Here is a 17,075-nt window from a genome sequence, read left to right as displayed (position 1 = left end):
AGCAAGTGGAAGTGGAGGTAATTCAAGATTCTAACATGCTAGTTTTTCTTTTTACCTCGAGGTGAAAGCTAATGATATCAAATACAAGGTTTTCTAGTTTTCTGTACATCACTTTTGGAACATCCAATGCCTAGTCTAAGCGTAATCAAATGACTTTAATCAAGCATTGCAGCATATGCTGGACGTTTGAGATTAGAGTATTCAGCAGTGGAGATGAATTGTTAGGTGGAATCTCGAGACTGCTTTGATTCATTAATTTGCTCAGTACCGGGTGGTCATCCATTTCAAGTGGCCGGGGAGTGCCATATAGGCAAGGGTCGGCCCTGAAGGGATTCGTTCTTGACATTACCCTTTGATATTAGCTGGGAAAATCAATCTAAGACAGCTCAATACTCTCAGTTACTGAAGTTGTAGATCAAGCAGATTATCTAAATGCTCACAAGCTTATATACTCACAAGCTTATATACAATCAGTGAAATAAATTTGAATTGATATTTTTGTTGTAATGTATTCCTTTTAATATTAAATATTTTTGGATATTTGTGTTGTAAATTTGAATTGATCATTGGTAAAAATCAAGTGATAATGTAATATACAAGGAAGGTAAAAACTCATTGAATTGAAAAAGCTCTCGCTGTATAAAAACCCACAAAACCGAATGGAATTGTATAAATTAATACAACATTGCTTGAGCATGCATTTAAACTTGTTTAAATCTTAAAACTAGAATACACAACGATGCACCAAGTCTTGGTACCATCAAGGCTATGAAAACCCAAACTTGGATAAAATGGGAAGATTATCCACCAGAAAATAATAACAATTGTTAATGCTCACCTCAATAAAGTGAAACCAAGCTCGTCGCCAATATGAATTTATGTATAGAACTGCAGCTATTACCAGCAGCACCATGATGTATGCAACCCCAAAGGTCACATAGAAAACCTCCATATCTATGAAGCCACCATTATCTTCATTGTTCGTTGAAGTTGGCGTTGGTGATGGTGGCATAACTGCACCACATATTTTGGGTAGCGGTTCTCCACAAAGAAAAGGGTTGTCCTTGTAGCTACTCTCCTCAAACGTGGCAAACTGTGCAACTCTCGCAGGAGTCTTGCCGGACAGATTATTGTGTGCCACATTGAAAAACTCTAGAGAAAATAGTTCAGTAAGTTGAGGTGGGATTTCTCCATCTAATTTGTTGTAGGAAAGATCCAAGCTCTCTATTTCCTTTAAGTTTGAAAATGTTGGTGGAATTGGTCCAGTCAAACTGTTGTGCGAAAGGTTCAATGCCTTGATCATACTGAGGTTTCCAATTTCAGGAGGAATCTCTCCTGTGAAATTGTTGCATGAGAGATCAATTCCTTTGAAGTACCGGATAATGTTGCCTCTATAAGAAAGGGATACATTCTTCGTTGTAAACTCGAAGGATTGTTGTGATGAGGACCCAAAATCAAAAGGTTGAGTAGATATCATCCAAGAGAGGATGCTACCAGAAAGATAATTGTGAGAAAGATCAATCAAGGTTAATTGGTCCAACCTGGATAATTGAATTGGGATTTCACCTTCAAGATTGTTATAACTCAAGAGTAGAAATCTCAAGTTAGATAGCCTGTCAATCCATTCTGGAATTGTACCAATTAAATTATTATGGGAAAGATCTAATGCCAATATCTTAGAGGAGTCATAAAATATCATTGTGATCGGTCCTTGTAACTTATTTCTAGACAAATAAACATATCTCAAATTTGAAGAAGTGTTGAACCTAGGTGGTAAACGACCAGAGAAATTGTTCCCTGATAAGTCCAAGAATTCAAGAGAAGACATATTCCATATCCATCCAGGGATCTGCCCTTGCAAACTGTTGTTCGAAAGTATTCTTCCAGTCAAAACATTGTGGGACAAGTCTAACCCTTGCAGCGAGCTCATGTTACCCAACGAGGAAGGAATGCTTCCATTGAAACCATTATCAGACATCTCTAAGACTTTTAACCCTGGCAAACGATCCCCGATTCCTGAAGGGATTTGGCCTTGGAAGTGATTCATGGATATACTTAGGAATGACAAATTCACATGAGAATTCTTTGGCAACAAAAATGGACCCGAAAGAGAACAATTTTCTAAATAAAGTGTATGTAGGTATGTGTTGTTCTCAATCAACCAATTTGGAAACTCTCCCTTTATTTGGATGTTTGTAAGATACAAAGATTGCAGGCTAAACTGATGGTAAAGGAATTTGGGAAATGCACCACTTTGTCCAATACTACCTAAATAGAGGGACTCTAACTGGAACTTTGGGCTTAGATTATGATCATCTTCTTCTGAGAATATCTCATTACCTAAACCATCAAAAGACTCGAGTTTTGAAAGGTTGTATAATGGGCTTAATGACATAGGGATCTTCAAGTGATTGGAAAAGAGAGATAGTTGTTGAAGGGAAGTCAAATTCGCCAGACATGAAGGCAAGACACCACTAAGATCATTGTCACTCACATCTAGCTCTTGGAGATGATTTAAGTCACATAGGCCTGATCACATTATAATTTAGAAAAATTTAAAACTTTGAGTGTCCAATGGAAAATACATAACCTAGAGAGAGAATAAGAGTGATCAATCTTACCTTGGGTTGTAGGTATTTGACCATTTAGACTGCAGCCCTCCAATTTCAATGTTTTAAGAGAGGTCATCGTTTCAATGGCTTGGAAGATGCTATTATTGATAGTAGTGTAACTCAAATCCAAGTATTCCAAGCTCTTGAGATCAAGGAAGCCTGTCACGATCAATTAAACAAGAAATTATATTAGCGTAAAAGGAATTAAAATTAGAAATAACTCATCACTTATCAATCATGGCTAAAAAAATGAAAAACATCAGGTAAGTGTAGAAATTGTATTGTCCAATTAATAGAAGGCTTTTTTATACGTCTGATCCAAAAATAGAAATACATCATTGTTAATTTATTCTCCTCCTAAAAATAACACTCTCTATATATGAAGTTATATTGTTTTTTATGTTATCATTTTAATTACATTACACTGAAATGGTGTTGAGAGAGGGGCAAGATTAAAGTGAAATATTATTCATATTAAATGGATGGTAGAATTTTAAAATAATAAAGATTTAAATTGAGTTAATTTCTAAATTTAAAAATTTAATTGTCTCTCCAAGACTTGTTTAGTAGGTTGCGAAAACATAAAAGAGAAATTCTATACATATATAGCTCTTCAAGATGATTTAAGTTACATAAGCTTAATCACATTATAATTTAGAAAAAAAAATAAAACTTTGAGTGTCTAATAGAAAATATATGACCTAGAGAGAGAGATAGTAAGAGTCATCAACCTAACATTACCTTGGGTTGTAGGTATTCGGCCATTTAAATTACAACTCTGCAACGTTAGAGTTTTAAGAGAGGTTATCGTTCTGATGGTTTGGAAGATGCTATTATTGAGAGTATTGTAACTCAAATCCAAGTATTCTAAGTTCTTGAGATCAAGGAAACCTGTCACGATCAATTAAACAAGAAATTGTATAGCGTAGAAAGAATTAAAATTAGAAATAACTCATTACTTATCAATCATGGCTAAAGAAACGAAAAACATCAGGTAAGTGTAGAAATTGTATTGTCCATTTAAGAGAAAAAATTTTTATACGTCTGACCCAAAAATAAAAATACACCATTGTTAATTTATTCTCCTCCTAAAAATAGCACTCTCTATGTATGAAGTTACCTTTTCATTAAAGAAATTATTGTTATTTATGCTATCATTTTAATTATATTACACTGAATTAGTGTTGAGAGAGAGGGGGGATTAAATTGAAATATTATTTATATTAAATGGATGGTAGAATTTTAAAATAATAAAGATTTCAACTGAGTTAATTTCTAAATTTGAGATTTAATTGTCTCTCCAAGACTTGTTCAGTAGGTTGCTAAAACATAAAAGAGAAAATCTATACAGATACCTAATTGTAGCTGGTATAGAGAAAAATAAAATGATTAATGATAAGTCATAGTGGAGTTGAAATTTGTTAATTTACCTCCAGAAGGTACACTCCCATTAAATTCTTGCAATGATAGATTTTTTAGAGAAGGCAGTGCTCCAAGGCTTTGAAGAGAGTGTTCATTTAGAGAACAACCGTCCAGATACAACATTTCCAAGGAGCTTAAATTTTGCAACTCTGTTTGTTTAAAAGTAGCAAATTGAATTTTCCAATTAAACCCAAATATATAAACATCACTATATGTAAAATATATAACTTACCGTCACCTAATATTCTTCCTTTAAAATCATAAAAGCTCAGACCAAGTGTTGTGAGGTTTGAGAATGCTCGTAATGATTGCAGTAACTGGAAGCTACTTTCATAGGTTGTGATATTTTCTAGCCATAGAGTACTCAAACTGTTTGGACCTGTAAGTTAGTTAGGGAAGAAACAAGAATAATTAATATTATCTTCATGATGCTACCAGCCAGGTAGGTAATGTGAATGTGTTGCTAATTACCTCTTGAGGCTACCAACTTAGTAATATTGTTACCGCCCAAAACCCAAGTCCTCCAAGCTAGTCAGAGATTCTTTATATTTATATATAAAAAATAAAACTCATTAATTGTGTTTTTGAAATTAAATTTAATAGATAATTCCATTAATTAAATTTAATATTTATAAAAATAATAGTATATTAAAAAACTAACCTTTCAAGTCTATTAACCCCTGCAGTCTATTATAATCTAAATATAGTGTTTTAAGAGATGGAAGCCCCTCCACAAATGATAGAATACTGTTATTGAAACTATTATATACCAAGTCAAGGTACTCCAAATTGCTCAATTTGTGTAACTCATAACCACCTGAATAAAATAAATAAATAAATAAAGACTTTAGGTAAACAATAAAAAAGATATTATTGGAGTAATTTAATTATGATCGATTAAGAGGCATGTAATTGTTACAGTGAAGGTTGAGATGGTGAAAGTGAAAATAAAAAGAGTAATTGTTAAAGTAACGGTCTATGTCTATGTAATGATTATAATAAAATTGGCAATTTAATAATATATGTTGTGGAATTAAACAACACCTTGTTACTAGATATGATTTCTATTTCTTCGATGATGAATTACTGACTGTGGAGAACTAAAATTAATGATACTAATTAAACAACACCTTATTTGATTAATTCTAAGAAAATAAAAGTAATATAAATATTTTGTAATACTTAAGAGAGCAAACCTTTGTTCTCAACCCAACCAGCTATACGATTACCGGACAAGTAGAGAACCTTGAGTTGTTGGAAAGGAAGGAACAAGGAGGCATTTAAGTACCAATCTCCCAGCTCCTCATTCCTCACGTACCAAAGATCGAGCACGGTGACTCGACCTGTACTGCTGTTGCAGAGAATATGTTCCCACTCACAGCAGTTGGCGTGGGTTATTGTCCAGGAGGGAAGGGAGGTGCCGTTGGGATAGTTAAAAGCATCTTTGAGGTGCAACAGAGCGATCATCTCTTCCTCCAAGCAAGCAAGAGGATGCCATGCTTGCAGGGAAAGCATCAGAATGAGTAACAGTACCGTCAACATCTTAATATCAGAATATAAACCAAGAGGAGGGAAGGTTGGATCAATTAATATTTGTTATAGAGGACACCTAGCGAGGAGGTGAAGGCTTTCATTTATAGAGGACTTCACGGGCCCACCTCTTGGAAAAACTGCATAGTTGTTTTAAAGAATTCCATATCTTAATATATATAATTCATCCCCTCTCCTGTGCAAAACTGCATGATGGCAACGGTCTCCCATCCCCTCTCTTAAGCTAGTTTTAGTACATAATTCACAATATCTGAGCTATACATTTAACATTTATCTTTATTATATGTATAATCTCTTTCTTTCTTTTTATAATAATACTTTTAATCTCAATATCTTTTTGGAAAAAATAGATGATGAAAATTTGATTATTAAACTTTTGATTTTTATATATTTTATTTTTAATTATTTTTAATTTTATTTCTTATAATTTGATTTAATTTTATTTTTATATCAACTTTGGTCCTCATTTTTTTTTATTGTCATTGACTTTTTTCTTATTCTTTTTTTAATTAAAGTTTTTTATCTGTTAGATTTAATATTCATTCTTTTAATTTTTATTTATTTTATTTGAAATAATTTATAAAATTATAATTATTTTTTTAATTTTATTATCTTTTCAAAAAATATATTTGTCAAATTTATTGGTCTCCGTTATTTTTAATTATTATTTATTTTATTTGAGATAATTTATGAATTGTTTTTTTCAATTTCATTCCCGTTCAACTTTTTAATTTGTAAGATTTATTATTTACTTTATGAGATTTTTTTATTTGAGTATATGTATTAATTTTCTTTTTTATTTAATTACTTGTTCTAGTATGTTTTAGAATTGACAAACTAGTGTATGTCTATAAGTTTTAGAACATCTTGATCTACACTTGTCTTCCGATTTTTGCAGTTTTTATTTTGAGTCATTGTTTATGGGTTTTTTTTTCATTTATTAACACATATAATTCTTTATTTATTTGATTACATTTGTGTATAAAGTTTTTTTTTTATTTTCACTTAATTTTTTTGAAAATAAAAAAACATGTTGAAGAAATTTATATATAATTGTTTTTATTTTAAAAAAAATATAACTCATTGTTATAAAATAATGGACAAATATCTGATCTATGTAGTAAAATGGGTGGCACTAGAAGGTTCACATACCTTAGCTTTAGCTTTTAGAGCCCCAAGCATGCGGCCCCACATCTCGTAGAAAAAAATGCATGATGACAAATTTGTTGCAATCTCCATCAAAATCCTTTTTGTTTTGAAAAGGATATATATATATATTCTTTAAAGACAAGAAATAAACCACAAGATTAAAAACTCTTTTATGTTTCATTAAAATAAATAAATAAATTACTTATATGGTTACAATATTTTTTTTTAAGAAAATAAATTGATTAATTTCATGTGTTAATAACATTTAAGGATTTTTTGAAATTAAATAATCAAATTTATTTTAATTAGAAAGTTTTAAATCAATAACAGCATTCCCAATTAAACCAAACTTTTTCCACGAACCCGTCTCAGGGAAAAAATGCATGATGACAACTGTCTCACAGTCTTAAGGACTAATGTGCAGAAGAAAATGATCTCAGGAACACATAAATGCACGATAGAAATGATCTCACGGACTCATCTCGAGGAAAAGCAACACTATCAGGGACCAAAGGACAATGGTCTCACTGACTCATAAATGCATGATGATGATAGTCTTTCGGACCCATCTCGAGGAAAAAAAGACATGACGGCTAACTTATAAAATACTTATTTGGTGTGCTCTTGAGATAGGAGGATGACTACCATTTATAGTGATATTTCCCTGTTAGAGACATACAGTAGTTTAGGGAATTTTATTAAATATATTATATTAAATAAAGAGGTGCATCCTTAAAGTTATTTGAATAAAAAACTTAATTAGTTTTTCAATTAATATACAATCTAACCCTTGAAAAAATTTAAATGTTTTTCAAAAATATTTTTAAAATACAAAAACAAAATATATTTTTCTATGTCATACAACTAAATTTATTTTGACGTTATTCACACGGAAATTATATATTCAATTTGTTAAGTGTTAACAATGCAAAAAGAGATAACGACAATTACAAATTATATATATTTTTATAATTTTTTTATTTAAAAACTTGTATCAATGTGTTTTTTTTTTTTCAATTTAAATACTCATATTCACAAAATTTAATCAATAATAATGTCATAATCAACTCTTTTTTAGATGAGTCTAAATTGATTTTATTTTATTTTTAATTTATCAACAATAGAGATATATAAAATACTTATATTTTTATTTTTTGATTCAAGTAATTTAATTGATTTTATTTTTCTATTTAAGTACTTGATAAACTAGTGTGTGTTCATAAATTTATTTACATTGATTTCTCTAATAAAAGTAAGATTTACTTAAAGTAATTATGGAATAATAAAAACATTAACAATAAGTCACTATCTCTTGCACATGGCAGCAAGAAGTTTTAGGCTTTTAGTTTATTTTATCATTTGGAACATAATGTTTTGGTTTCGGATTATTCTTATATATATATAGACTTTAACCTTTTTTTCATGTTTTTTTTCCAGAAAAAGACTTGACTTGGGTCAACGATTAGGAATATAAGTTTCTGTTAATTACTTTTATGCAATTCATTTTATTTTTTTTTGTACTCTATATATGGTCCTGATGAATATGACCTTAATTGTAGTATATAGACTTTAAAAAAAAAAACATTTTAGAAATATAATTCACATCTGAGTTAATTAATACTTTCACAAATTAATATAATAGGTTTTAATATTTACTTTTAATATATATAAAAATGAAAGATGTTAAGAGTTGATTAATGTTGTTAAGCTATATATGTTTATAAAAATCATTTCTATTTAACCATATGATATGTTGAAATATTTGCAATATGTACATATTTTGAATTTAATATTAGTAATTATAAAATTTATTTATTTAATAAAAACTGCTCCACTTAATTTTGTTCTCTCATTATTGCTCTTTTTTTATATAAAAAAAATGTCTTGTCTCTCTTTTCTTTTCTGTATCCCATTTCTCAATCCTTCAAGATTCAAAATACATAGCAATTTATGTTAGAAATATTAATGAAAATTTAAATATAACCAAAAAACATATATAAAAAATGATATTCTAGTAAAGCATTTTCATTGCCATTGAAAGATGCGTCATATATTAATATAAAGTCCATTGTCAATTAATTAATCGAACACTTGAGATTTATTTTTTATGCTTAAGCATTTAAATTTTTTTATAAACTAAATTGAAATTAAAGAATATTATCCATTCCTAAGCTTATGGAGTAATGATCTCATGGACCCATCTGATAGAAAAAATGTTTGATAGCAATGGTCTCATGGACTATTCCATTGGCCTATATTGTGGAAAAAATGCAGATGGCAATAGTTTTACAAACCCATCTCACACTGCAAATTCCTATCCATCTTACTTGTTGATTGTGTTACAAAAAATAGATTGATAAGTACTTTAGAGAGAAGAAGAAGAAGAAGACTTATTGCCATGACATGAAGTATTTTAGAAATATTATCATTTGTGGTTTATTTTATCAACGATATCGTTTGATTTTTCCATCGCCATTAAAATTAAAGCATAATTTTCCACACGTTATTTCCATAAAGAAATTAGCAAGTCTATATTGTGGAAAAAATGCAGATGTCAATAGTCTTACAAACCCATCTCACACTGCAAATTCTTATCCATGTTACTTATTGATTGTGTTACAAAAAATAGATTGATAAGTACTTTAGAAGAAGAAGAAGAAGAAGAAGACTTATTGTCATGATATGAAGTATTTTAGAAATATTATCATTTATAGTTCATTTTATCAACGATACCGTTTGATTTTTCCATCGCCATTAAAATTAAAGCATAATTTTCCACACATTATTTCCATAAAGAAATTAGCAAGTCTATATTGTGGAAAAAATGCAAATGGCAATAGTCTTATAGACCCATCTCACACTGCAAATTCGTATCCATCTTACTTATTGATTGTGTTACAAAAAATAGATTGATAAGTACTTTAGAAAAAGAAGAAGAAGAAGATTTATTGTCATGACATGAAGTATTTTAGAAATATTATCATTTGTGGTTTATTTTATTAATGATACCGTTTGATTTTGGCATCGCCATTAAAATTAAAGCATAATTTTCCACACGTTAATTCCATAAAGAAAGTAGCAAGTTTTCCATATCCATCTTTGTCATGCAAAGTGAGCTTCCTAGCAGTAACCTTTTATTCATGTTTTTCAAAAAAAAAAAAAGAAAAAAAGTAGCAACCAAGAGGATGCCATCCTTGCAGGGAAAGCATCAGAATTAGTAACAGTACCGTCAGCATCTTAATATCAGAATATAAACCAAGAGGGAAGGTTGGATCAATATTTGTTATAGAGGACAGCTAGCGAGGAGGTTCAGGCTTTAATTTATAGAGGACTTCACGGGCCCACCTCTTGGAAACGATTATCTAGCAAGTAGAGAGCGTTGGAAAAAACTGCATGATGGCAACGGTCTCCCATCCCCTCTCGTGTACAATATATATAATTCATGACTTTCTTATGCTAGTTTTAGTACATAATTCACAATATGAATCCATTTTAATTTTAACAAGGTTTTTTAATTTTTAATTCACAATAATTTTTAATTTTAAAAAAAATGCACTAGTAGTATATAACTCTTTCAATTAAAAAGCTTAGAAACCAGGCAGGCATCCTCGACTGATAAAAACCCTGAAAATGAAATAGTTAACAACGACAAGCTGAATTCAATTTAGGTTTGAAAATTCTATTTGGCAATGTATGATTTGAAAATTCTACTTGAACGGTAGGAGAGCTGAATCAAAAAGGGAGTGTTGCCTCATCTTAATGGTATTTAAAGTTGGCTAGCATTATTTTTTAAAGTTTTTTTTATTTCAAATTATATTTTTTATCTTAAAAAATATTTTAAAATCAACATATCAAAAAATTTATATATATATATATATAAATTTAAATAAAAAATCTAGAGCATATCTGAGAAAAGTCTATCAAGAAATGGAGATATTTGAAGAATGACATAAAATAAATCAAATCAAACCAAAGCCAAGGAATTAGAAACCAAAATATATGGAACAAATTTGTTTCTACAGGGAGCCATTTTAGTGGTGGGGCAGAAACTTGATGGAGAGATAATTATTTATTCATCAAAAAAATTATTTATTCCGGAGGAAAACCCAAACTCAATTTCATTTTATCAAAGTCACTCCATCAAAGAAAACAAGAAAAATGTATTTAATTAATATAATAAAAAAATCTATTAAAATGGTTGGCACTTGAATAACTCTGAAGGTTCACATGCCTTATTTTTTAAACAAGAAGATAAAATAAAAACAGGTAATATTCTTTTTTCTAACTGTAAATGGATGGGAACATCAATACCAAAATAAATATGAATTAGTTAGAATAATTATAACTAACTAATATAACAGGTTTTAATATTTACTTTTAATATATATAAAATGAAAGATATTAAGAGTTATTGATTAATGTTGAAAAATTAATTATCTCAAATTTTTGTCATATTTTCAGTTTTTATTTTTATTAATTTAGATTTTCTTTCTTACTTTTTAATATTTTTAGATGAGACTGAAATATTTTATATTAACTTTTAAAAACAGCACTGAGATTTATTCATATATATATATATATATATATATATATATATATATATATATTCTGTGTTACAATTACTTGTATAAATGGATGATTCATGAAAATTATAGATGATTGTCACAAACTAAACTTTGAAGATGAAATTGAGGAATCTCAAGGAGCAAACTAAAAATTTTAATAAAATCTGACGAAGTCGTTTCAGAAGCCAAGAAATTAAGAACATAAAAATAATGGAATCAAATCAACATCACTAGTAGTATAACGTTCCCTTTCAGTTAGAATAGATAATTGAGGGTGTTCGGCAGGGCGAACAAAAAACAAATTACTTTCTATGTACACAACACTTCTCCATTTATATCTTCTAGATTTATAAAGTAAATTTGTATCGGTTGATTTTATATTAAATTTAAATTTTTTATTTAAAATTCTATTTTTATATTTTTAAATATATTTAAAAAAAACAACAACTCATATACTATCTTGTCTCTAAAAAGTTTACAGCAAGGAGTTTTAGGCTTTTAGATTCACAAGTGTACGGACCCATCTCGTGGAAAATTCGTTGCAGTGTCCTCTCCATCAAAATCCTTTCTGTTTTGATATAAAAAATTTATTTCGTGCACCCTTGAAATAGAAAGATTAAAATAAAGTTGAAAGGATTGGTTTTTTTATTTTTATTTTTTTTCAATGATCATTTAATTTCTTTATATTAGTTTTCAAGTTTTGAGATTAAGTTCATACCTCTTTTCTCTTTAAAGACAATAAATATACCACAAGATTTATTTCAATTTTGAATTTAATATTAATAATTATTGCTTCCCAAAATAAGTTTATTTAGTTAATAAAAACTGGTATGCTTTTTTGTCTCTCATCTCTCTCTTACTTTAGTATAAATAACTATCTCTTGCAAATGGCAGCGAGGAGTTTTAGGCTTTTGGGGCCCCCAAGCTAAGGTCCCATCTTGTGGAAAAAAAATGCATGATGCCAATGGTTTCATTAACGTCCAAAAACGCAAATAGTTATAGAATTAAGTTTTTAATATAAGATAGTTTATATATAATTTTTAGATTTTATCTATTAAGTGATCATGAGTTTAAATTTTATTATTTTTATTTTATTTTATAAAAAAATAAATATAAAATAATATAAATTTATACAAATTTTAAATTTAAAAACCTTTCATTTAAAAAGATGATGTAAATTAAAAAATTATATAAATTTTATTTTGAAACCTTGTATAATATATTAAGCGTTTAGAATTAAATAATTTTTCGGAAAGTTTTCTAGTTTTGAGATTAAATTCATAGCTCTTTTCTCTTTAAATACAAGAAATATACAAATCAATATTAAAATAACTTATTAATATTTTCTTTCAAGTTTATTAAAATAATAAAGAACAAATCTTACAAATTAAAAAGTTGAAAGAGAATGAAATTGAAAAAAAATTATATAATTTCATAAATTATCTGAAATAAAATAAATAACAATCAAAATAACTTGTTAGCTCAAAAGTCATAAAAAAAAATACAAATTCAAAGGAACTTTGAGAAATTCAAATGAAATTGATTATGATGAATGAACATAATAATGAAAGGAGTGTAAGAAAAATATCTACATATTTATACACAATGTATGATTTTATAATAATTTCTTGTGATGATAACATGAAGGATTTTTTTTTTTTCAATTTGAATATTTATATTCACAAAATCTGATCAATAAAATATCTTCATTAAATACATAGCAATTTACGTTAGGAATATTGATAAAAAAAAATTAATATAACCATAAAACAAACACAATTGTTTTTTTATAATATTTGAGAAAAAAAGTATCTAATTCTAGTAAAGCATTTAAATTTCCATTGAAAGATGTGTCATATATTAATCTAAGGTCCATTTTCCATTAACTAATCGGAACGCTTGAGATTTATTTTTTATGCTTAAGCATTTAATTCTTTTTTATACACTAAATTGAAATAAAGTATATTACCCCTTCTCAACCTTTGGGGGCAATGGTCTCATGGACCCATCTCGTAGAAAAAACGAAAAGAGCTTGATAGCAATAGTCTTATGGACCATTCCACTGGTCTATATCATGGAAAAAAATACAGATGATAATGATCTTACGAACCACCCCACTAACCCACATTGTGGAAAAAATATAGATAGTAATGGTCTCACGGACCCATCTGACACTGCATTTATTTTTTACTTGTTGATTGTGTTACAAAAAATAATGATAAGTACTTTAGAAATAGAAAAAAGAAGACTTGTTTGAAAATTCTATTTGGCAATGTATGATTTGAAAATTCTATTTGGCAAGCTGAATTCTTTTGAAAATTCTATTTGAACGGTAGGCGAGCCGAATCAAAAAAGGGAGTGTTACCTTATCTTAATGGTATTTAAAGTTGGCTAGCATTATTTTTTGAAAGTTTTTTTTTATTTAAAATTTTATTAAAATAATATTTTTTATCTTAAAAATATTTTAAAATTAACATATCAAAAAATTTAAACATATATATTATTATCACAAATTAGGAATAGTTAAAACTAGTGATATTTCTGGCTTGCCATTAAAACTATAGTTTTTTTTTTTAATTTGTTTCTCAATTATTGAAACAATAATATTTTTAATATTATCATTCCCATACTTGTTTATAAAAATCATTTCTATTAAACCACATTAATATGTTTAAATTAAAGTATATTATCCCTTCTTAATTAAGGAACAAGAATTAAAAAAGCTTACGAATTACCCATCTCGTGGAAAAAACATATGATGGTTAAAAATGGTCTCACGGCCTCATGTCGAGGAAAAATGCATGATGGAAATGGTCTTATGAACTTATAAAAACATGATGGTGATTGTTTGTCGGATCCATCCTCATAAATAAAAAATGCATGACAGCTAAGTACTTGTAAAATACTTATTTCATGTGCTCTTGAGATTGCAGGATTGCCACCATATATTTTCACTATTTAGGGACAAATTAAGGATCCATGGAGAAGACTTGACTTGGGGTGCCTAGCATTAACTTTTTATTCATGTTCTTCCAAAAGATGACTTAACTTGGGTCAACGTTTAGGAATATAAGTTTCGGTTAATTATTTTTATGCAATTCAATATTTTCTTTTGTACTCTATGATCCTGATTAACATGACTTTCTTAAGTTAGTTGTAGTGTATAGATTTTTTTTTTTTTAAAAATAAATTTTAAAAATATAATTCACATCCAAGCTAATACATTCACAAACTAATATAATAGGTTTCAAAATTTTAATTTAAGGAAGAAAAGTAAAAAATCAACATTCAAAATTTAATTTAAGGAAGAAAATTTTAATTTATTTTAGTTAATTTTTTACTTTTAAAAAAACATGATAAGTAAAAAAAATAAAAAAGACAGCAAGCATTAGAGTTGACATTGAAATTTGACAGGGATGTAATTGAATTAATTTTTAAAAAATTAATATATTATGAAGTCAATTTTTTTTAAATCAAATGACAAGTCTCAAATAAAACAACGATAGAGTTCATAAAAAAAAAAAGCCCGAAATAGTATAAATAATTTGCAAAAATAATCATACAGTTGTAGGTTGTTAATTGTGTGCTTGATCAACATTTCCTTAAGGGCAGTGGTAGGTGGTTCAGTGAAGAAATTGTGAAAAAGAAATTGTGTTGTTGATATTAATTTAAATTAATATAATAAATGATATTTGTGTGAAATAATTTTATTTGATGATGGAAACTTATATTAAATAATTTTTTATTTTTAAAGTTCGTAAAAAAATAAATATATGTTTTAGTTGATTTTTTACCTATAAAGAAACATTGTAGGTTTTTTTTTCTTAACACCACAGGTCGCTTCTTTGAATACACGTTAGTGTTGATGAATGAAAATTTAAGTGGATAGAATGTTAGGATTTCTAGAATTTGAGGACCCAACTTATGGAAAAAATGCATGATGGCACCATCCAACGGACCCATCTCGTGGAAAAAAGAAGCAGGACGGCAGTGTCCTCGACATGGCTTTATTCTTCAACCTCTCATATAATACAGAAGAACTGTGTAAAATTTATATTTTTTTTAATTTAATGATGAGAGTTTATATTAAATATTGTTTTCCTTTAAGTTCATGAAAAATATATTATTGTTTTTTTACCTTAAAAAAAACATGACAATTTTTTTTTTCAACACCATTGATCACTTCTTTGAATATACGTTATAGTTGATGAATGAGAATTTAAGTGGATAGAATTTTAGGATTTATAGAAAAAAATTAATTATCTCAAATTTTTTCACATTTTCTGTTTTTATTTTTATTAATTTGGCTTTTCTTTCCTACTTTTTAATATTTTTTGGATGAGAATGAAATATTTTATATAAACTTTAAAAACAACACTGAGATTGATTCATTATTCTGTGTTACTATTTCTTATATAAGTGGATGAAGCATGAAAATTATAGAAGGCGATTGTTACAAACTAAACTCTGCAGATGAAATTGAGAAATCTCAAGGAGCAAACTAAAAATTTAACAAAATCTAACCAAGTCGTTTCAGAAGCCAAGAAAGAACATAAAAATAATGGAATCACATCAACATCACTAGCATTATAACCCTTTCAAAAATTTAACAAAATAATGGAATCACATCAACTAAAATTTCAAGATGCAATTGACAAATCTGAAGGAGCAAACTAAGAATCTACCAAAATCTGACCAAGTCGTTCCACAGGTGGCTTCAAGATAAAATAAAAGGAATCACATCAACATCAGTAGTGGTTTTAATTAATTCCCACAAACCCTCTTGGACCCATTAAAGAAATAATGAAAAATGACCGGCAATTTCATCAATTATGCTTGACTGATAAAGCCCAAAAATTAGAACCTGAGAGGCAATTTCCCACAGCAATAATGAGAAACTGCTTTTTACATTTTAATGAAATACCTTTGATTAAAAACATAGAGAAACTGCTTTTTCCATCCTCAGCACGGTTGTTCTTCCTCTATTTGTATTTTCAAAAACTAAAAACATATCTGAATAAAAATATAATACAGAGAAATTGTTTCTAGAATTGTATATTTTTAAAATAAAAAACACATAAAAACATATTTTCTTTATCTTTACTATTTTTATTTTTATTTTATATCACGATAATCAAATGTTGCCTAATTAAAAGAGCTCCAAATCATGATAAAAATTGTTCCCCTTTTAATCTAGTTTTTTTTTTTTTTTTAAATTGATAATTTTTGATAAATAACACATTTATTTTAGTTAAAAAAAAACCTTATTATTAGAGAGGCATCGGAGCTGGTTTTAATTATTTCAATAAATAACACACTAATTTACTTTTAATCTTATTATTAGTGAATTTTTTTCTTAAATATTTTTGATTGATAAGGAATGGCAGCTGGTTCTTAATATTCTTGCTGATAGCCTTGCAAGAGTAATGAGTGTGTTTTTTCTTCACATTCCTAGTTTTTTTTTTGTGTATTATTTTTATTTACTGGTTTCTTGTGAAGAAATTGAAACCTCAATTGCTTCAATATATCTTAAACATTTTCATTAATTAATCGGTGGTTGCATTCTTCTTCTTCTTTTTTTTTTTTAATGATAATTGAGGAATATATTAAAATATTAAAATTAAGGCATGATTTTCTAGATGTGATTTCCATAAAGATAGTAAGGAGGCCTCTGTATCAATTATCTTCATGGAAAGTGAGCTGGCCAACGTTAAGTTTTTCCACAAAAGAATTTGACTTGGGGTCAACTTTTCGGTTAATTGACTTGGGGTCAACT

General features: G+C 28.0%; 2 protein-coding genes across 2 annotated transcripts in view; one reads left to right on the top strand and one right to left on the bottom strand.

Moving 5' to 3' along the window:
- LOC118042650 (mitochondrial outer membrane import complex protein METAXIN-like) overlaps positions 1-17,075 on the top strand; it is a 69,222-nt gene that overhangs the window by 4,831 nt on the left and 47,316 nt on the right. The window lies entirely within an intron of this gene.
- On the bottom strand, positions 621-3,553 carry LOC118042648 (uncharacterized). The gene is made up of 2 exons (XM_073406437.1): positions 3,354-3,553; positions 621-2,771 (listed from the first exon to the last, which is right to left on the bottom strand). The coding sequence occupies exon 2, from the start codon at positions 2,393-2,395 to the stop codon at positions 767-769; it is 1,629 nt and encodes a 542-aa protein (XP_073262538.1). The 5' UTR covers positions 2,396-2,771; positions 3,354-3,553; the 3' UTR covers positions 621-766.

Source organism: Populus alba, chromosome 18, assembly GCF_005239225.2.
Source record: "Populus alba chromosome 18, ASM523922v2, whole genome shotgun sequence".
Taxonomy (NCBI): domain Eukaryota; kingdom Viridiplantae; phylum Streptophyta; class Magnoliopsida; order Malpighiales; family Salicaceae; genus Populus; species Populus alba.
This window is presented reverse-complemented; position numbering and strand designations above follow the sequence as displayed.

Excerpts from the sequence above, each read along its gene's own strand:
- LOC118042648 (XM_073406437.1), bottom strand. The coding sequence starts at position 2,395 with ATGTCATTAAGCCCATTATACAACCTTTCAAAACTCGAGTCTTTTGAT.